Genomic DNA, 22,320 nt, shown 5'->3' on the forward strand with positions numbered 1-22,320 from the left:
CGACTAAACAATGCAATTTCGTGATTAATTTGCAATATACATTTAACTTATTTTTTAAACATGTTGAAGTCGGCTTCTTCCGTTTTTATACAGGCTAACTTGATGGGGGCGGCGCCCCAGCGCCCCCTATTGACCAGCCGCCACTGAGTAGAGTTAATGAAATTTCGTTATCGTGAGCATTGTAATGTCTTAACAAATGTCAGTAGACCAGTAAAATCTTAAAACGAGCGGTTCATTCATAAATTCGTGAGATCTGGTTGGAAATACACAACCGGAAGACAGAAGATAACAAACACTAATCTATATGACTGGATCGCTCATTGTTCTGTGTTCGAGCCGCCATCTTACTATTCCCTACCGGAAGAGAGTCACAGCTAAAACACTGACCTAAAATCACCCGATTTGAAGCGAATCTATGGAAGTCATGAATTAAAAAGTCGAAATTATGACATACTTAAGTCATAATTATGATATAAAAAGTCGAAGTTATGAATTTAAAAGTCTAAATTATGACTTAAAAAAAAAATCAAAATTATGAAATAAAGTCTAAATTATGACTTACTTAAGTCATGACTATGAGATAAAAAAGTCGAAGTTATGAATTTAAAATTAGAAATGACAGTCAAAATTATGACTTAAGTCATAAATATGACTTAAGTCATAATTACGAGATAAAAAAAGTCAAAGTTATGAATTTAAAAGTCGAAATTATGACTTTACCAGTCGAAATTGACTTAATGACTTTATAAACACATTGGTCACAGGATAGTGGTCTAATGATAATGGGAGTAAGGAATAATTGACGACTGGCGTTGAATTATTAGAACGTTACACCTCGGGTGTGCATTTTTCTAATAATTCAACGGACCGAAGTCAATTATTCCGCTTATACTACGGTTGCCACACCTCAAGACATCAATCAGATGATATAATTCAAGGCATTCGTCCGGTTTTTCTACTTAAATTGCTATTGTGAGTAGGATTATTTCTTCCGCATCTCCAACGCCTCCGTTGCTAATTCCTAAACGTCATTTTAAACCTAGTAACGGAGGCTTGAGCCGCTGATAACAGACAAATACAGTAAATAACTAAGTTATGAGAGAGAGAGAGAGAGATTAACGTTACCTCTGTGAGTCTGTGCGTCTCTCAATAGTGTTCGGCAGCAATGTCTCGAGTTATAGTGAAACTTTAAGTTAATTTTCTTCACGAACAGCGCCGTTGTTGTTACCTCACTTGTGAGAAGTCATATAGTTTTTAAGTTGTTAAACTACTGATTAAATCGTGAGAGTAGCGCTAACAACATTAGCGCGATGTATGCTAGTGTGTGTGCAAACTGTAACTGTTATGTATGTGCGGTCTGTGAGGGAGAGAGAGCGTATGTGAGAGTATGTGCTTTCCGTACACAATAAAGCGTAATTTTGTGGCAAAAACATGGACATGATCTGTCATTTTTATCCCTTTGTTTACTATATTTATTTATTTGGCCAGTGTCGTTGTGGGTTTTGGTTATTTTGCCGTTGTAAGACCTTTGAAATAACAGAAATCATTTGGCGAAGTGATATGGTCATGTAATGCGGTCAAGAGCTGCCTGGAACTACGTTCGCCGTGCGTTTCCCTGAAAATAATTGCAAATAATTGAATAATTGAAATCCATGAATTGGATTTCATGCGGGCCAGATATGGGCCGGATCTGGGCCAACACTGTTGCTGTCTGGGTTAGAACGTTCGTCAGTCAATCAGATTCAGGCATTCAATGGCCCCGTAGTATAAAACGAATTAACTTGGCTTAAAACAGTTTGGAGGACCAAATTCAATACACACTGCAGGATATAAAGGTCGTAGAAAGTATCCTTCTCATAATATGAAGCTTTATTTGTAAAAAATGACAATACATTTCTATAGCTATTGATTTTTAAATTGTAATTTTGTCTGCTTTGCCTGTGAAATTAGCTTACTGCTCAGCAGAGACATGCATTTATCACATGAATTGAACAAGACATGAAGTGTCTAAAATAAATGTGCACAGTTCAGCTGAATGATGAAGTTTACTTTGACTGTATGCTTTGGATAAAATTAACAAACTGTACATTGAAACAATAACCAGAACATTAACAATAACACTGATAAGAGCTCGTGGTTTAAATATCAATTATGCGCTCTCGGCCACTGATCTATGCTCGTGACGTTTTCTTTTAGAATTATCATTGGCTGATAGAAATAAAAATAGAATTTTAGATGGAAATAAGATCCTCAATCGCGTCATGATCTATTCTGTCGTGCAGCGCTCAAAATTGTGGGCAATATAAGCCAATTCCACCGTAAAATAACCCATGAATATATATATATATATATATATATATATATATATATATATATATATATTTATTAATTTTTTTAACTGGTTCATTAAAACTATCCGAAAGAAACTTTTCGTGGAAACGAATCAGACTTCTAATCACTTTTAGCGAGCATGAGGCGAAGGGTAAATATAAAAATGAAATAGATCTTTTATATATAAAAAATAATCTTTTATCTCACAACTCTCGTAATTACGGCTTTTATCGAGCATGAGGGAGGCGAATGGTGCTTCTCAAACGGAAGGCTGCATCCTCAAATTATGATGATGCAGTACCGACTCGTGTTCTTTCAGTTTATTTTAGTGAATTTAAATGTGTGCAGCCTTCGTAGGATGCAGCCTTCCATTTGAGAGGCACCCATAGATGAGCTTTGTTGAACTGAAAAAAAGCAATGAATGAGGAGTCGATTCGATTGATGGGATCGATTCCAACCTTGGAATCGACTCTCGATTCCCAACGCCTGGGAATCGATTCCCAGCTCTAGTTGTAACATCACAAACAACGTGAGTTTCAGCAGAGCATACATGTGAAGGCTTTTACACAGCAAATAAAGATGACAACAGCCACTATAGATTATATAAGATAATAAACACATGATTACGATAGGATATGGTCTGTATGTGATTTTCTTGAGAATGAATGTGTACATCTGAAATGCTAATTTGTGCAGCGATATAAAAGGCTATAAATAGCATATTTTAACAACAGTAAACGACCAAATTCCACATGTGATCGCAAAAGGAAGTTATTAACACTCGATGGTGGTTTGAAGTGAGTTCTGAGTAAAAGTGTACTATTAATCTCATAAATTGTCTTATGTAGCATGATGCTAATGTTAGCTCTAATGCAGCTGCAGAACAGGTCCAATTCTTCTTCATAATGCATTTTGTCATAATACTTAATAAGGTCGCAAGAAAATGTTTTTTTTTTGTATTTATTTAGAAATACTTTTGATAATAGTTGGGTAAATGTATACTGGGATTGAAGCGAAGTGGCTTGGTAAACGTTTTATTGCCAGTATAAAGGCTGATAATGGCTGAATAAAAACAAAAGAATAATGATAAAAGAATAATAAGGATTATGTCTCATACCTGGCGGAAGTGTGAAAGGTTCTGTTTCCTTAAACTAGTTTGTCATGCATTTCTTTTTCAACACATTTACAGGTAAATCCTAGTATTTTAAATTTGCGATTAATCATGATTAATCACAGCCCGTGACTGTGATTAACGCGATTAAAATTTTTATCGACTGACAGCACTAAATAACTGCTAAATATACAGGGCCGTCCTTTGGGCGGTGCAACTGGTGCGGTCGCACCGGGCCCCGTGCTGTGAGGGGGCCACGCGGCGAACGGACCGAGGGGGACCCCCTCCCCCCAAAACGTGATCGTGAACTGACCGAGGGGGGCCCTGCTCCCTACCTCGCAGCGGGCCCCACGTCAGCCAGGGATGGCCCTGTATATATATACACTGCACTATGTACAGGCAAGCAGATGTTTTTTCTTTTTTCTTTCTTTATTGCAGTTTTTCTCGATTGCTAAAACACTATAACCAGGCATTTGAACTAAAATTTCAAAACCATAATGCCATTTTTTAAAAAGCACACCCATTTCCCTAAACTATAAACACTATTCCTCTGCTTTGACACCTGAGACAGATTTGGTGAACTGTTACTGCAAAACTCTACACACAAATCCCTACATTTCTCAATGCTTACACCATGTGGTCATATAGAAAGCATAGCATTCAATATTGTTCACTCAAGTCTTCAAAGTTTGAGCTCAATTAGTACACAATTACTCAAGTGGAAACACTAGGTGTCACAATTTATCACACACCAATCAGAAACTTCGATGGATAGATAAAAGGGCCAAAGTCAGCTTACAGTTTTTCTCAGTCGCTTTGGTGCATTTCTCAGATCAGAAATGAAATTCTCAGAACTACTTGTTCAACCTCCACATCATCTAGTCACTTGTGCACATCTCAAAGTTTCATCATAAGTTTCTCATTCTTTTGAACAAGTTGTGGTTGCTTAGGTACGTTTATGCAACTGATTATGTACATTTGTCTGTAGTTTCCTACATCAACAGTTGCTATTGTCATGTTGCTCAAAATGTATTATACAGTTCTCTGTGCAATAGTCTTACCTCTCAAAATCTCAAGTCATTAGTTCATCATATAAGTCATGACAGTAAATGCAAAATGGTTGATATAGTTGTCATAAACTGTCAAGCATATTTTCTACACATTTCTATTAGACTTTTTATAAATTTGCCATGACTTGTTCAAGTGAATCTTGACTTTCAATAGTGAAGAGAACATAGATCAACCAATGACAAACCAATTCTCTGAAATAGCTCAAAGGTACATTTCATGAACCTTCAATTGGAAAGCATATAGACAGAGGACAACACAAGAGTTACAAATTCTGACAATGGACTTTCTAATTTTTATTTTCACCTTTGTGCCCATATTTCTTTTTATTTTCTATTTCACAATGACATTGTAATGTTTTTTATTTATTTTTTGGTCAGACCACTAGTAAAAGTGTAACTGTGAATCATATCCATTCTTTTTCAATCAATATCTCACATACAGTAATGTGTAAATTTGTACTTTTGAAATGGATATATGGCATACGAAGTGCAGCCTTCTGCATTTCAGTACATTAATAGTTTACAGCAGGTAAGACAAACAGAGTGCACTGTTATATTGAAAACATTACTTAAGCATTTTGACTATCCTGTTTGTGAACAATGACACAAGGACTTTTCATTTTGATGGCACTGATATGTTCATTGACAAATACTTATTTCTGAGAGATGAACTAAAGATTTTGAGTAAGTTACAGGCTTTTGCAGGAAATCCATTGTGTGGTGCTGTTTGTACGAATTGTTTTGAGAAATGCACATACTTCTTTGGTGCATTTCTCGAATCATCCTTACTGTAATATTTGCAAAGCGACTGAGAAAAACTGTATTCAGGTTTGAAACAATGGATCCATAGAGACCTGAAGGAAGAGGTCAAGGACACCACAGAGGAGGAGGAGAAGGAGTAGGGAGTAGAGAAAGAAATGAAGAAAGAGGAAGAGTAGGAGGTGGAGAGGGAGTACAAAGAGGAAGAGGAGAAGGAGAAAGAGGAAGATGAGGAGGAGAAGGAGGATGTCAACATGGAAGAGAAAGAGGAATGGGAAGGGCAAGGGCAAGACCCCCTCTGCCTGGTCAGGGCCAATATAGCCTGTGATGTTGAAGAACCATGTTGTAGATGTTGATCCCTGTCCCGGACCAAAGTCTTTTTGTTGTTGTTTGCTGTATTGTATTGTACTCTACAGTACTTTAAATTAAGGAATAAAACACTTGGGGAGTACCACAAGCAACACTTATTACCAGTTTTTGTAGTATCGTTTTGAATTTATCTCATCAGTGTGTAAGACTGCTGTAGTGTGTGTGTTTTTGAGGGTGTGTGTGTCATGTCACTGATCTATAATTGAGATTAAGTCATAATTTCACATTTCTTTTTATCTCCTAATTATGACTTTTTAAGTCATTCACTTTTAAAGTCATAATTTTGACTTCGTAAGTCATAATTTTTATCTCATAATTATGACTTAAGTGTTTTTGTTTTTTGCCATTTTTACCTTTATTATCATAGGACAGCGGGATTGGGAAAGGTCCTCGAGCCAGGATTCCAACTCGGGACACCTATTGTGCAATGGCGCTATATAATGTATGTCCACAAGGGAAATATAATTATTTTACTGGATATCACTACTACTACTACTATTACTAAAATCACTTACAAAAATCCTTATTATACATACTCATCAATTATAAGCTAGCACACAAATTCTGTCATACATTATTTTGTTATTTGTTCTAATTTTTTGTTTTGCTCTGTTTACACAGTATAACACAGCATTATAGTCCTCCCAGTTTCTCCCTGGAGTCTGTCACCTGTCCACCAACCATAAGGTCATTGCTAAAATAATGAGTTCCTGCTGTGATATTCCAAATCAAACAGATGAAGACGAATATGGGCAATAAAGTTTATTAAAAGTTTATCAGATGTTTTATGACACACTCTAATAAATGCAGGAAGGTCTTTATTTCCTGTCCTGGTTTGCTTTAATTCTAGGCCCCTCCTCCACATTTACCCTTAGTTGAAGCTGCAAAACCAGATTTGACTGGGAACCCAGACAAACCAAAGCTGCTGTAGGTTTTTTTTTTTCTATCAAACTGCTTTATCACTGCTCAAGAAGATGTATCTCTTGTTAAACAAAGTATACCACTATGCATATATAGCATCTTTAGCCATACAGTACCTGGACAACATGGGTTTTGCTGATGTTGAATACACAGCAGCCTAACCTTTACACTGAGCTCACATTACCCCAGTGGACTCTGCACAGAAGATAAGATTAGGATTGATCCCCATGGAACCTGGTACAAATTGGCCCCAAGTTTGGTTAAGAAAACAAGCAAATATTAACTACAAGCTTTAGAAAGATTATTTGCAGAAAACATGTCATCCAACAGAAGCACATACCTCACGTCATAGCTAGTGTTTGTGTGCAGCCTGTGTGTGAGAAATCAATACCAGAAACTTGCAAAGATAGTTGTACATCTTTTTGTCTCCCCTTTACAGTTGTTATGCAACTGTTTCTCAGCTTTGCTAATGGATGTCTGAATGTACTTTGTTCTATGCTGGCTTAAAATCAGCCAATATTTTTGTATAGATTTTACTCTACATTATAGTATAGAAATCTTGATAGTTTATAGCATTTTAATGATCTCATGATGCTAATTTGTAAGGTTCATTTTGTTTACAACCCACCAATAGATTGACCGAAGGGTCAGTGTATCAGGTTTTATGTTATAACGACTGCCACAATGATAACAGTTGAAGTCTCTACTTAGAGTCAAACAGGATAAGGGAAGATAACATTGATGTTCAGAGAGAGAAAGAGACATTAGGCAATATTCAGTGCTCTCATTCACAGCTATAGAGAATGGTGAAGAGTTGTAAAGATAAGGTAAGAACCACATGTTAAACTGTTATGAGTTTCAAAAGCTGGCGGGACAGTGGTGCTGATGTGGACAACAGATGCTTATTTTCTAAAAACACACACATACATGTCTGGTTTGCTATCCTTGTGAGAACTCTCCATAGGCGTAATGCTTTTTCTACTGTACAGACCGTATATTCTATTGCCCTACACCTAACCTACCCCTTACAGGATTTATAGGGGATGGGGGCGTGACGTCACTGCTCTAGCGCCGCGGTGGCTGATGGGAAAAATCGCCATTTTGTGAGGCCACTTGTTGCGACGCGCCGAGGGAGTTTTAGAGGAAAGATTATGGGAAGAACCTGTTGTGTTGTTGGATGTAATGTCCGTGCACACGATCGACGGGGCGAAAAAATAGACAACGGAGTTTCTTTTTATTGTTTTCCGGCCTGGAAACAGAATGAAGGGAGTCATGTGTCCGATGTAACCAAGCGGAGACGGATGGCCTGGATATCCGCCATAAGACGCATGGACATACACTTCGCAGACATCCCAAGATCATTGAAAGTGTGTTCCAGGCATTTTCATTCAGGTACGTGTATAAACTTCACTTAGCAAATGATCGTGTTCTCATTTTGTTCTGTTCCCAAGAGGTGTAGTCATAGGTTCCTCTGCATTTTGTAACTTGGCACTAATTCCGATAGCAGCATAAGTTAGGCTAGTTAAAGTAAAACTAGAGAGCTATTTTTGACCACTGTGACTGAAGCACGAGAAATTATCTTAACACTTGCAAGTATGTTTTCCACATGTGAGTATTGTTTGCCACATGAGTACTTTTGTCTCCCCAAAGGTAAACCAGCATATGAGATGGACGAGTCTCATCCAGACTGGGCTCCAACCCTGCACCTGGGTCACGCTGAAGTCACAGCCACAGTGTCAGACCGGCATGTCCGTAGACAACTTAGACATAATTTGAGAGAATCTGAGGGAGGAGGCCAAAATGAACAAAACAACATGAACGAAGAAGAGAGAGATGGATTGCAAGAAGATGCAGAAGAAGAGGGATATGGGGATCAAGCAGAGGCAGGGGCTGCAGAAGAAGAAGAGGAGCATGGGGAACAAGCAGAGGCAGAAGCTGCGGAAGAGGAAGAATATAGAGAACAGACAGAAACAGACAAACCAGCTGCTAAGAGACTGAGAGCAGAATGCCAGTTCTGTGAGCAAAGCAGTGCAGAACTAACCCGTCTTTTGCAGGAAAATAGGGAGCTTCGGTCTGAGTTAAACAAGATGAAGATGGATGAAGAGTTTTTGAAAGATAATACAGAGAGGGTACGATATTATACAGGACTTCCATGTTTTGCCATTTTGTTGTCATTGTTTACTACTGTTAAGCCCTTCCTGCCAGCTGCAAAGAAGCTCTCACAATTTCAGATGGTTTTACTGACACTCATTCGTCTAAGGCTTGATCTTCCAATTCAGCATCTTTCACACATTTTTAATGTGTCACGTAGAACTCTTTCTGCTACCTTTGCCGACACCATAGATGTGCTGTATGCACGCCTTAGTCCATTGTTGTACTGGCCTGAGAGACACTGTTTACAAGCCACAATGCCACATCAATTTTTGGAAGCTTTTGGAAAGCGTGTTGCGATTATTGTTGACTGTTTTGAAATATGTACAGAGAGGCCGTCCAATTTAATGGCGCGCGCACAATCCTTTTCCCACTACAAAGGTACACACACAATGAAATACTTGATAGGAATTACACCCCAAGGCCAAATTTCATTTATTTCAAAGGGATGGGGGACGAGCATCTGACAAGCACATAACCGAGAATTGTGGGCTTCTTAACAAACTGTTGCCTGGCGATTTAGTTTTAGCGGACCGAGGCTTTGATATTAAAGACAGTGTGGGAATGATGTGCGCGGAAGTTAAAATTCCTGCGTTCACTAAAAGCAGATGTCAACTTGATGCTAAGGATGTGGAAGACACACGTGCTATAGCACACCTTAGGATACATGTAGAAAGGGTAATAGGTAGCTTGCGCAATAAGTACACACTAATACATAACACAATACCAATTAGTTTGTTGCTTCCCTGTAAGGATGAAGAATTTACCCTTCTTGATAAGATAGTTAATGTTTGCTGTATTCTAGTTAACATGTGTCCAAGTGTTGTTGTAAGGCCAGATGAAACAGAAAAGTGTGCATGTTGAATGGTAAAAAAATCAGTTTGGTGTGCGTGAAGTGTTTGTGGTACCTTCCTGAGATTGAACATGTTTGTATTTGGTGTGTGTGTTTCCTTCCTTAGAATGAACATGGTATGCTATTTGTACATTAAATGCTTCAAATGAAAATGGATGACACTTTGATCATTAAAAACTTTTTTTTAATAAAAAATCTCTTGCAAAGTGCAATGTTTAGTTTCTTGTGCTTCTTGCGTTGAACTACTTTGAAACACTGAATTTCAAGTAACAGGCTAATACTCTCTCTTTATATATAATTATAATATGAACAAATTTCAAGTAACAGGCTAATACTCCGTCAAGTAAAACACTTAAAAAAAAAAAAAAAATCTCCTGCAATGTTTAGTTTCTTGTGTTGAACTACTTTGGAACACTGAATTTCAAGTAACAGGCTAATACTCTTTGAGTCAAGTAAAACAAAAAAACTCTTAACTGAGTAGGCCTAAGTGCAATTATTTCTTAAACAGCCACTTCTGTACTACTGCTCTCTTTCACTTGGAACATGAGGCTGCATGTCCTTTGAGTAGTATTTTGCCACAAGTTCCGGGAGGCACACTTTCTTGAAGAATACTTGTGCTTTCTGTAGACGAGGTTCCCAGAACTCCTGGTCTGGAAAGACACGCACCACAGTGAAATCGTTTTCAGTCCAAACAACAAGATCACAGTGATTTGATTGGGTGACAAAAATCTGTGTTTGGATCTGTGTGTAGAAGCGGTGGTCTCTTTTCAGCTGAAGGTTGTTTGAGGACAATTGGAGACAAAAGTCTTTGTCCTTCATGTCCAATGCCTGCTGGATGCTGCAGGACCGATACTTGAAAGGACATTTCACCTCCAGGCAGCCCTTCCCACAGCATTCACACATAGTCAGGCCATCCGGTGACGCTCCGATTTCAGGGAACCTGCTGTTAATTATGAAGCCACACAGTTCGATTTTGAAGTTTGTGTGAGATGCAGCTCTGGATTCAGTGTAGGCCTTTCTAGCATCCCCCTCATGACCGATACCCCATCTGGTTTGGACAGTTGATACTGTGTGCTGTGTGTGTGGGTAACACACCTGCTTCAAAACTGTGTGGGATGGCCTCTCCAGAGAGGTGGTATATACGGCATGCATTTTTGACGCTGTAATTCTTCCGCTTCTGTAATCATACCATGCAGACGACAGATGTTGTTGCCTGGTGTACTCTTCTACAGCTGCTGCTTGCTCGTCAGTCACACTTACAGCAATCACGTGTTTCTCACAGGCCAGCAGGACAATAGACAGGTCACTGGCATCTATGCTTTCATCATACAGGGATTTTGCCAGGCATGGAGGTAAAGCAGAGGATGGTGCAGCAGCTGTGTGTTGTGTGTATTGTGCATAGTACTTCTCCATCCCTGACAAACCAACGGCCTTGCTATGGTGCAGTAACGTATCAAGTAGCAGTGATAAATCTTCAAGATTACCTGGAGGAGTTTTCCGTTTCTGTACCCGACTCCTTATGGCTGGTGCTGTGGACTGCGTATTCATTTGCTGGTCTAATGTCTTCCTTTGTGCAACTGAGGAGGTGTAGTTGATCCTATATCCCACTTCTGGGTGAATCTTGCTCAAGTTACTGGGCAAAACCCAGTATGCTGACACATCAGTAACAGTCTTTGTGCCACGAATTCGAACCGTTGCCTCCAACTTAAACAAGAGAGCACCTACATGAGCCCACCGGGAGACCAGAGTCAACGTCTGACACGAGATCAAGACTACGATGTCAGACGGATAGCCTCGCCGGCGGGTAGGGAGAAGAGAAAACCCGGAGACTGGGAGGGCTCTCGCAGCATCCGATGGGAGATTGAGACTCAGGAGATCGAACGGGTAAGCCTCGCCAGGCGGGGGGAAAAGGTGTGAGGATAGAAGAGACAGGTGGACGGTGTTCGGCTGGCGGACGAGACCCATGGCGGCTAGGCCTCGGTCGCCCGTCGGATGGAAAAAAATAGGTGGATGGCCAAGACTGGCACCGACGCTCTACGGGAGGCCAATACTCACAGAGTCAAACGGGTCAGTCTCGCCCGACCGTAGGATGAAACAGTAAGTCGTCTGGCTGGGAGGCTCTTGCCGACGCCCGACTGGGGCACAATGCCCACTGTTTCGGACGAGTAAGCGGCGCCAGCGTGGGACTTGAAAAGCTAAGGTTGTCTGGCCGGGAATGCGCTCACCGGCGTCCGACGGGAGATCAATACTCGCGAGTCGGATGGTTAAGCCTCGCCGGTGACAGACTGAAAACTAAGATTGCTTGACCGACCGAGTATGTAGCGTTCGACGGGGGTTTGATATTGTGGCGCGAGCGGACGGAAAAGGTAAGATTGTCTGGCTGGGAGGCTCTTGCCGACGTCCGACAGGAGATCAAGACTCACTGTGTTGGACGGGTAAAGACAGAAAGGTAAAGTTAGGTGGCCGGGAGGCACTCGCCGTCATCTGACTGGAGATGGAAGCTCGCAGCCTGGTTGGGTAAGACTCTCCGGACGCAGGGCTCTGCCAGTGTTCGACAAGATGTGAAGATTCACGGTGTCAGATAGGTGAGCCTCGCCAAGCGTGGACTTGAAAAGGTATGTTTTTTTTAAAAATGTCTGGAAGGCTCGTACCAATTTTATTTATTATTATTTTTTTTATTTAATTAATTTATTTATTTTTGAATAGAGGTTCGAGGGGGGGATTAGACCTGAGAATTCTAAGGCGGAGATGCTAGAGAACGGCCTGGTAAGGTTGGATGGAGAAAAGAGTTTGTAAATGAAATTACCTTTCTTAACTTGGTCGGTCTTGTTTGATCAAAATGGAATTTAGGTCTGAGATGGTGGGGTTGATGTCCGGATCGAATTTAGCGGAGATGGTGAGCCCTAAGCATCTCAGAAACCCAGAAGACTAGAGTGAATATGGCGTCCGACGGGAGATCAATACTATGGCATCGGACGTGCGAGTTTCACCTGTAGTCAGACGGAAACGCAAGGTTTGCTCAACTGGGAAGCTCTCACGCATCTAACGCGGGTTCACTACCCGCAGTGTCAGATGGGTGAGCCTCACCGTTAGTCGACAGAGAAAGGTATTGCTCCACCGGGAGCGCTCTTACAGCGTCTGACCGGGAGTTCAATACTCAGAATAATAGTCATCTAATAGGGTAGATGCTATGAGGATTGCTTGCGTGATTGTAAGAATCCAATAGCGGTGCCTGATAATACGTCCGAAAATCTTGGTGCTGCTTGCGTCCAAAGGTTAAGCGTACAATGAAATGGGATTCCCTGTGCTAGCGTACCCTAAATAAGTGCCATGAATCTGGATGGAGAGGCATGGCTTGGAAGCTGAGGTGATGTCCACTTTGTCAGCCAGGTGCCAAGACCCATGATTTGTCATATGGATTGCATGATCATTGTCCTACTATTGAGAGAGAATTCATCGGGGTGTTTTATGCTCGAAACGGGTAGTTATGTGGAGCTGACAAATCGGTTAGAAGGTTTCTTACCCCAGAATTTCCTAGCAGCCACTCCAATGGGCTAATGATGAGACAGCGGTCGACGAAAGATCTGATCATGAACCCTCGTTTAATTGCGCCGCCTATAGGGGAAGCTAAACAGATTAATTCAGTGAAACGGCTGAATGTAATGAATGGAAAAAACGGCAACTTTTGACGTCCATATTCGATAATTTACGAAGTTATGATAGTAATAATTACGATAGTTTCTGACGTAAAGAAATGGCCAAATGTTAAAGATTAAGTGGACATTTGAATTGGATGTTTAGCCGAACGAGGATTAGATCGCACGGTGGCATATAGACCAGTGGTTCATAAACCCATCCCAGGGACCACCAGCCACAGCACATCCCGCATGCCTCCCCCATTCAACACACCCGATCCAACTCATCAGCTCATTAGTAGAGTCTGCAAGACCTGAAATGGGTGTGGCCCATGAGAAAGACATACAAACTGCACGGCGGCCGGGGCCCACAAGACAGGCCCGAGAAGCACTGATATAGATGATTGTCAGGCCATTGGAGCCCTCTTATGCAGAGTTCACACTGCACGATTTTAGCCCGATTTTTCACTCGCCGACAAATGCCCGACATCGGAGGCAAATCGGAGCTCGTTCACGCAAGTGACAATTGCGCAGTGTGAATTATCACAGACGCGATCGGAGGGAAATCGCCGACGCCTGTGAAATATTTGGCATGCTAAATATCTGGAGCTGTCGGCAATTCACAATCACGCTGTGTGCAATGATTTCTGACTGAAAACTACATCACGATGACCTTCAGCCAATGAGAGACAAAGATACAGGGCAGAGGGAAGTTCGGTGAGGAGTTAGACCATATCAGTATTGTAATATGTACAATTATATCATACAGAAACGAGCACAAACGCTTGACCAGCCGCAACATCAGCATAACAGTTACTGCAAATTATTATTTACCACTCTTTGCAGAACACAATCCCTGCATCTCCCTCCTGCATAATCTGTCTTTCTTTTTGTAGCTGGAAATCAGCGCACAGACAATTTGCTGGCTATATTTTTTAATACTTCCAGTCTCGCTCGAGAACAACGGTCTGACGCAGGTTCTCGCGTTATTTCCTTATCACTTCTTGCGTGCGTTTTGTTGTGAAACGTAGTTTGCGGATCAGACAGTTGTCGGCGATTCTTCCTATTGTGAAATCGTGCAATGTGAAAGCCCCTGTCGCCGATCCATCATGCAATGTGAACACAGCAGCGGCTGAATGCTACCCCAGATAGTCACGCAGTGTGAAAACAACAGCGATCCCACGAGTTTGAAAATCGTGCAGTGTTAACTCGGCATTAGGCTTTGATGTAATGAGTATTTACATGATATTGTATAATCCATTATATGCCGTTTCAACAGAACCATGTTTTACTTTTGATACTTAATTCAAAATGATTATTATGGCCTATGTGGCCTGCAATGCATCCGTTACCCAATTATTCATTGGTGATGCCTTGGATGAGAGGTCTAGGTCTGCGCCTGCTAGGATTGGCACTCGGATGTTGTAAGCCACTAGCGGTGGCACCGAGGCAACAGCATTTGGTGGGACGAGCAGTGATGTTGCTGTAAGAGAGGATATTGTGACGTTAAATGAAGTAGAGAGCTGTGAGAGAGAGGAGCAGGTGCTGCAATTCTAGTGGAGGCAGCCTCACACTGAACAACGGCCTCTGGGGCTTGAGGTGGTAAACTGATAGAATCGTAAGAGAAAAAGGAGTATAAGAAAGAGATGTGTGGGTCTGTGTTGTGAGTGGAGGCAGCCTTGTGGCTAGCTCCTGCTGCTGTAGGCCACAGAAAGGGAGTCCTGAAGAGCTATCGTATCCTGCCCTGCTAACAGAAGTAACCTCAGTAGTGTCTGCTACAGGAGCTGGAGGCCACTGTAAAGGAAAAAAAGTTATTCGTAGCGGGAGAAAAAGATGTGTGGGCCTGTGTTGCAAGCGGAGGCAGCCTCGTGCTTGCTCCTGCTGCTGTAGGCTACCTGGACATTCCAGCGTGTCCCACCAAATGTTACAGTGTTGCCGATTTAGCCATTTATTGCTGGATTAGCCATTCTCACACTAGCCTAGCCACTTCAGCAACAAATGCATGCTATAATAATTTGTTTTCTCCTATTATTGTGATCAAAAGTTATCCACAAAACAAAATTCATCTTGTCCATTTTATCTATCCATTTAAGGAATACTATATGTAAATTAAATACTGGTAAGAAATGCTGGTGAAAACTACAGAAAGTTTAAGTAATTCCTGTGTGTATTCTAGGCACTGTGTCATGGTTACATAAACATCCAATGATGTCGCGACGTCCTTTAACAACTTATCAACAAATTACCTGCCTTGAGCAATTTTACCTGAGAATGATTTGGCAATACTGGTGGTTGCGCCTCGCGCTAGTATCTGGAAACAGAAGCTAGAGGCACGGCTGCATACGGCGCTGCGGCCGGGAGAGCCGCGGTGAAGGCTGAGCCGAAGCGGGAAGCGAGTGAGGCTTGCTGCGGTGAGAACTGGGGCGTGGCCCAGGCTCGTTGAAGGCCTTCTGCTGCGACCTGACGGCTCGCGGGTGTTGGGCAGGACAATGGTGTTGTCGAGCGAGGCGAGTTCGGGCTTTTCTCGATCTATTGGCTGGTTTGCGGGGTGACGAAAAGATCGTGCGAATCCGCTTGTTTAACTTTACCCTCCGAGAAGACGGTGCGTCGGAATTAATCAGCGTTTGGCTTATGTTTAAATAAGATCCATTTCCCGATCGGAGGAATTGTTGACGCGGATGAAATCCGTGCATCCGAATGATAAGAGCATGGAAGAGACGCCGGTGGAAGAGAGCGTGTGGCTGGTTGAGCTGAGAGCAGCGGCCGCGACGAAGCCTGGCGCTCGGCGGCCGTGTCTGGGGGAGAAAGACCGATCCTGAGGCCGGCAGATTGGCCGGAGGATCCGAAAGAAGTCGGGTCTGTAAAGTAATGGCAAAAGGTGCAGACAGGATGCTGATTAGCTGTCAAATTAAAGGAGGTATGTCAGCTGTATTTATACCCATGTGTTGATTAGCTTGATGGCATACCACTTGTGTCTAATTAGGCTAAGTATCTGAAGTGCTCCTCCCGAACTTTGTTAATGAAACATCATTTAACCTAATTCCCACATTTCCTCCGTCGAGTTTAATATCTTTTTTTTTTTTTTAATTGTTTGTTCATTCATTCATCCATACTAGGCTAGCGTCACTCGAAAAGACGCCTAGTTGGCACAGTTGCCAACTCTCGCGAGACAAATAAGCAACCGCAGCTTCAAAAACAAGCCCAAAACAAGTCCAAAATTTTTTGATGATTTATTATCATCAATATTATTTATTATCAATTATTTATTACCAATAAATGAGCCTGCAACATATTAAACTGAAACCACTCTTTTATCTGAAAAGCAAAAACAGAAGCTATTTTAAAAAAAATTAGCAAACTGCAACAAAAGTGGGATCAAAACTCGTCTCCATCACCTGTGAGCAGAATAGGATTGGAGCGATGGAAAAGGAGAAAAGCACAAGAGCTTCAAAGGGGAGCTGTAACATAGCTGCCCACATATTTATAGCATAAAATATATATAAGGGTCATTCTATGGAAATGTCCATTTTTCTGTCCCTAGCCTTTACAGAAATATTACACTTGAAAAACACTTGGTTACAATTTTTTTAAATATATTTTAAAATGAAACAATGTGTTATTTGAACAATTACACCTTCTTGAGGCATCAATGTGGCAATATTTGTTTTTAATTAATTATAAAGAATTCCAAGCACCACAAAACTGCTCGTCCCCACAGCCATGTACACTGTACAGAGGGAAAGTGCTGTATTTTGAGGTCAAAAACAGGTTTTTCTTCCATTTAAAATAAAATAATGTATACATAACTATCAAATAAATGACATAAAAAAACAAAATGCCACATAAATAGATATAATAGAATAGAATAAATAGAATAATAAATATTATAGAAAAATATAAAATATTATATTCAGTTATATATTCAATTATAATATATATTATATTAAAAAAGAAAATATTATATAATAATATTTAAAATATTATAAAAAAGATAAAAAATCATTAAGCTTTTATGTGTATTCGTGAAGTCAAAAGGTAATCTAATAATGTGGTTTAAATGTAAAAAAAAGAAAAAAAGAAATACATTTTAAGACATCTTGCTATACCAGGCTATTCGAACCAAATGTATTTACTCAGTATTAGGATATGACTACTTGTTTTTTATTACAGCCCGTGATAATTAATACATTACAAAACATTGTAAAAATTAGGCTAAAAGAAAGTCATCCCACTCCTCTAAGTCTACATCACAGCGTCACGCGCCTTCTTTTTGAATGTGATTTTTCTCCAATGAGGGACGGAACATATGGCAAATTACGCTACAGCACTTATATTATTGCACTTATATTATTACGCTACAGCACTTATATTATTGTTGGCTATTAACTGCGAGCAGACAGAGTGTCAATCAATGCATTGGAGAATACAGGCGAACATAAATAAAAAAAAACGAAGTTGCTTATCAGATTTCCCTAACAAGCGACCATATTTTTTAAAATAAGCCCAAAAACCGCAACCCGCGACCAGGATTTTTCCCCGCGACTTTACAAAAAAAGAAGCCCAAAGTCGCGTATAATACGCGGACTTGGCAACTGTGCTAGTTGGTAGCCTACGACAGGGTCACAGAGCATTTTCTTGAAAAGAAACGTAGGGCAGAATTTACGTATAAATAAATGGACAATTTTTATGATGTAGGCCGAAAATGAGCTTCCCCTCTTTGAAAGACCAGAGCCGCCACTGATATATATATATATATATATATATATATATATATATATATATATATATATATTAGGTATTAACATTAACGCGTTAACACATGCGATTAATCAAAAAATTTTAACGCTTTAATATTTTTTTTTAACGCAGATTAATCGTTTGATAGGGTTTGACCCCAACTTCCCGTCATCGCAGTGCAGAAGGATATCTATCATTGTGTGATGAGGGTACAGCGAACCAGTGTTGCCAGGGCAGCGGCACAAGTGGTTTATTTTGAAAATACAGTCGCGGGAAAAAAAGCTACTTTTTTAATGTACCGCGGCAGCCCAAAGTGTATATAGACAAATCATTTAAAAAAAAAAAAGATCCATTTACTAATGTGTATTATACTTGGAATGTATCCCTGGCGACTTAAGAACAGAGAGGCGGTTGTAACATCACAAACAACGTGAGTTTCAGCAGAGCAGCAGAAATAAACATGACAACAGCCACTATACATTATATTAGATAATAAACACACGATTACGATAGATATGGTCTGTATGTGATTTTCTTGAGAAGAATGTGTGCATCTGAAATGCTAATTTGTGCAGCGACATAAAAGGCTATAAATAGCATATTTTAACAACAGTAAATGACCAAATTCCACATGTGATCGCAAAAGGAAGTATTACAAACACTCGATGGTTGTTTGAAGTGAGTTCTGAGCAAAAGTGTAGACTACTATTAAATTGTTTTATGTAGCATGTTAGCTCTAATGCACCCGCAGAACAGGTCCAATTATGTCTCATACCTGGCAGAAGTGTGAAAGGTTCTGTTTCCTTAAACTAGTTTGTCATGCATTTCTTTTTCAACACATTTACAGGTAAATCCTAGTATTTTAAATGTTCGATTAATCATGATTAATCACAGTCCATGACTGTGATTAACGCGATTGACAGCACTTATATATATATATATATATATATATATATATATATATGTGTGTGTGTGTGTGTGTGTGTGTGTGTGTGTCCCTTATTTTTAACCTTTAATTATTTAATTTTATTCGATTTTTAATACATTATAATTAGGGGTGTAACATACACAAATATGATGGTTCTGTACTTACCTCGGTTTTAACATCACAGTTCGGTATGATTTCGGTACAGCAGGGGGAAAAACTAAACTTTTTTTGTAAATAAACAGTGGCTTACTGAACTAAATACATTCAGTTATAGTTTAAATTTTCTTAGTGATAAAAATCTACCACAGCTTATGCTATTTATATTATACGGTTACAATAAGACCTAACAACTTAACCCAAACTTAAATTTAATTACTATTTATTTTTAAATAAATAATCAACACTCATCTTTAATGAAAAGTTATACTTTTTTAAAAAAAGTATGCAAACATGTAAATTGCACATAATGCAGTTTTTAAATTAACTTATAAATAATACAATTTCTAGGCAATTTGTTAAAATATATTCAATTACACACTGGCTGTAGTAGCATGTTTCATAACAGATTAATTTAAACACATTAAATAATTAAGACCAGGGTTCTAAATTAACACCCGCCAACCCGCCAAATGCGGGTTAAAATTCATTTTGGCGGGTGTTAATAAAAACTTACTAGCCAGTTTGGCTGGTGATACATGAGACATTCCATGCATGATACATAAGGCTCTGTTCTCTCGGTCGTTTATCCCCCTGGTAGCACTTCCTACATTTCCCATGAACACTGTGCCGTAATGCTACGCGATGACGTTTCATACGCCCATTGGCTGCGCGCAGTTTGCAGTGAAACCAGCGCGAGAAACCATGGAAACGAACGGAACGTCCACCAATAAACACAAGGAAGAAGAACGAATGGAGCATAGACAGAAAGAGGAGAGTTAGCTAGTAAAAAGTTAAGATTAAACTAAATGCGGCGGTGGTTGGGACAGATTTCTGGTGGCGAGAAGAGGAACGAGGCAGGGGATGAGGATACTGACAGAGAAACGAAGAAAAGAAAATTTAATGCCAAATGGCTGACGGGTCGTGAATGGCTTGTGTTTGATCACGAAAATGTCGTCATGTTTTGTCAAGATTGCCGCACTACTAATTTTAAAGTTGAGGCCATAAAGGACCATGAGAGTGCCCGAAGTCATCAAGAGAGCCTTGTTGTATGCATTGTACTTTAAATGTGTTTTTCATGCCAACAATGCTAATAAAATGATCAAATTCATTCAGTGGCACTCATAATTTCTCTTATTTTCACCGGAAAAAATTTGGCTAGTGGAAATTCTGATTGGCTGGTAACTTTAGAAAGTTACCAGCCACATTGGCTGGTGATCAAAAAAGTTAATTTAGAACCCTGATTAAGACTAACAGGTTTAGTAAAATGTGTGTATATAGTGTAATATTTCGCGAAATGCTCCTCTCTAGACTTCATTTCTCTAGTGAACTAACGAGCTGTGGACACTGATGACTTGCTGAGGTAAATGAAATGTTACGACATTTTATTTCCACGCTGTTTTGTTGATGTCTTTCCGCGGTTGAAACACTGATTGAGCAATTACATGATGAGGCATGAGTTGTTCTGTCATGTTGATTCGCGTTAAACCTTGTAGTACAGCGGAAGGAATGATCGCGTTCACTTGCGCTCTGCTCTGCACAAGTGCTTGTGTTGGGTTTATACCAGCACGTTTCCGTTTCCACGTTTCCAGAAGGCTCTCCAAGGTGTTTATACAGCAATCTGTCATGCCACATCAAAGACTGTCAAAACCTATGGTGGCCGAGAGAGCTCGATGCGCTGCAAATAGAAAAAACACCTGCAAATTAAGAAAACAACTTCATCAATTTGACAACACACGCGCTGCAAATGCTCACAACACAACCAAATAAAGAAACTGCAAACTGCACTGCAAATAAAATTCTTTATTTAGTTGTGTTGTGAGCATTTGCAGCGCGTTTCTTTATTTGTTTGCGTTGTGAGCATTTGCAGCACCTACTGTCAAACTGATGAAGATGTTTTCTTGATTTGATGGTGCCTTTTCTATTTGCATGTGTTTTCTGAAGTTGCAGCGCGTTAAGCTCTCTCTGCCACCGTACAAAATGCCATTTATTATTTCAATTTCCTGAAAGAAAAAAAAACGGTATTTGTTTGTTACACATGCGTACTGAACCGGTTCGGTACGAATATGTGTACTGTTACACCCCTAATTATAATATTACAATGCAAATTAATGTATAGGCAAAAGTATTAGGCTACTATTTAAGAATAATATATACGATTTAATCAGCATGGTGATGATAGAAGAAGAACCAACTGAAGCGGGAGATCAAGGAAATGATTTGTGTTATGCTGGTCTCACCCCCCTCACATGGTTCCTCTTCACACAAGACTGACATACAATTTATCATGGTCCTGTTTCAAAGGGCAAGTGCTTTGCCATTATTGGCTCACACACAGACAACACCCACTGCCTGATTGGATAAATTGGGAGGAGGAAGCATTAGGGGCAGGGAGAGGTTGTAAATTAAGGTTGTTGTTCCAAGAATGGCTTCCACTTTACATTGAAAAAAAATGTGCAACCCATCCCCCCACCCCAACAACGCCCCATGACACCCCAAACCCACCCCCAAGTTATTCAGCATTTGGAGTCTCCATCAGTTATTTACTGTGTGCCACACATTTCTATCTGCTCCTCTATGAATATGCTGGAATGTAAGAATATGTGACTAAATATTATTCAGAGTTGTGAATCACAATGGTCTCTGTTGAATGAATGTCATGAAGGTCATGAGGAGAGCTGAAAAAAAAAATTAATCAGTAGACTATCACTGACAATTCTCAGTTTAATATAAATTAATGATGCTGTTTCAGAAGACCTGTCCTAGAAGGCATGAGATTTGTGTGCGCCACAACACAGGGAGGTTGTCTTGGGCGGATCCTGTCATCCAATAGATATACTTGGACTGTTTGCAGAGTCATTGCCTTGTGATTGCAAAGTTTTCCAATAGCGACATCTCTTGGACAAACTGAGTACTTGTTGGAATGCCATCTGAACTAATAATATTATACTGTCATTATGGTTACCCTTACCAAAAAGTAGTATACTTAAAGTTTATTTTATTAAGTATACTTAAGTAAAGTTCAAATATATTTTTAAGTATACTTTATGTAGTAAGTATACAAATATCAGTGTACTAGTAGTATACTTGTAAGTGTACTATTTCAATACTCATTGGGACTAAATTGGCCCACTTTCTATATAAAAGTATATACTTTTAAGTATACTTTAAGTATAATAGTAGTAAACTTTGAGTACACAACTAGTTTCCATCAAAGTTTTTAGCTTGGACTGCAACTATACTAAACGTGAACTTATAGGCATACTGACAGTTTACTAATTAAATACTTGTAGTAGCAT

At 39.9% G+C, this 22,320-nt stretch overlaps 1 protein-coding gene, 1 long non-coding RNA gene and 1 pseudogene across 3 annotated transcripts; 1 reads left to right on the top strand and 2 right to left on the bottom strand.

Moving 5' to 3' along the window:
• Nucleotides 1–6,764: 6,764 nt before the first annotated feature.
• On the top strand, nt 6,765–9,858 carry LOC131551475 (uncharacterized; annotated as a pseudogene).
• Nucleotides 9,859–9,925: 67 nt separating this feature from the next.
• LOC131551476 (uncharacterized) lies at nt 9,926–17,704 on the bottom strand. 2 transcript variants are annotated; one of them, XM_058794475.1, is made up of 2 exons: nt 16,167–17,704; nt 9,926–16,058 (listed from the first exon to the last, which is right to left on the bottom strand). In XM_058794475.1, the coding sequence occupies exon 2, from the start codon at nt 11,528–11,530 to the stop codon at nt 10,085–10,087; it is 1,446 nt and encodes a 481-aa protein (XP_058650458.1). In that variant the 5' UTR covers nt 11,531–16,058; nt 16,167–17,704; the 3' UTR covers nt 9,926–10,084. The 2 variants fall into 2 exon arrangements, with proteins under 2 accessions (XP_058650458.1, XP_058650459.1); XM_058794476.1 differs by having other exon boundaries at nt 9,926–14,994; nt 15,466–17,704.
• A 2,669-nt stretch (nt 17,705–20,373) lies between these two features.
• On the bottom strand, nt 20,374–21,477 carry LOC131551477 (uncharacterized). Its single transcript, XR_009273778.1, has 3 exons — nt 21,262–21,477; nt 20,899–21,024; nt 20,374–20,699 (listed from the first exon to the last, which is right to left on the bottom strand). It is a non-coding gene; the product is annotated as an uncharacterized LOC131551477 (long non-coding RNA).
• Between the last annotated feature and the right edge of the window lie 843 nt (nt 21,478–22,320).

This window comes from Onychostoma macrolepis, chromosome 12, assembly GCF_012432095.1.
Source record: "Onychostoma macrolepis isolate SWU-2019 chromosome 12, ASM1243209v1, whole genome shotgun sequence".
NCBI lineage: Eukaryota > Metazoa > Chordata > Actinopteri > Cypriniformes > Cyprinidae > Onychostoma > Onychostoma macrolepis.

Coding starts and splice junctions, on each gene's coding strand:
- LOC131551476 (XM_058794475.1), bottom strand. CDS start 11,530: ATGGGTCTCGTCCGCCAGCCGAACACCGTCCACCTGTCTCTTCTATCC.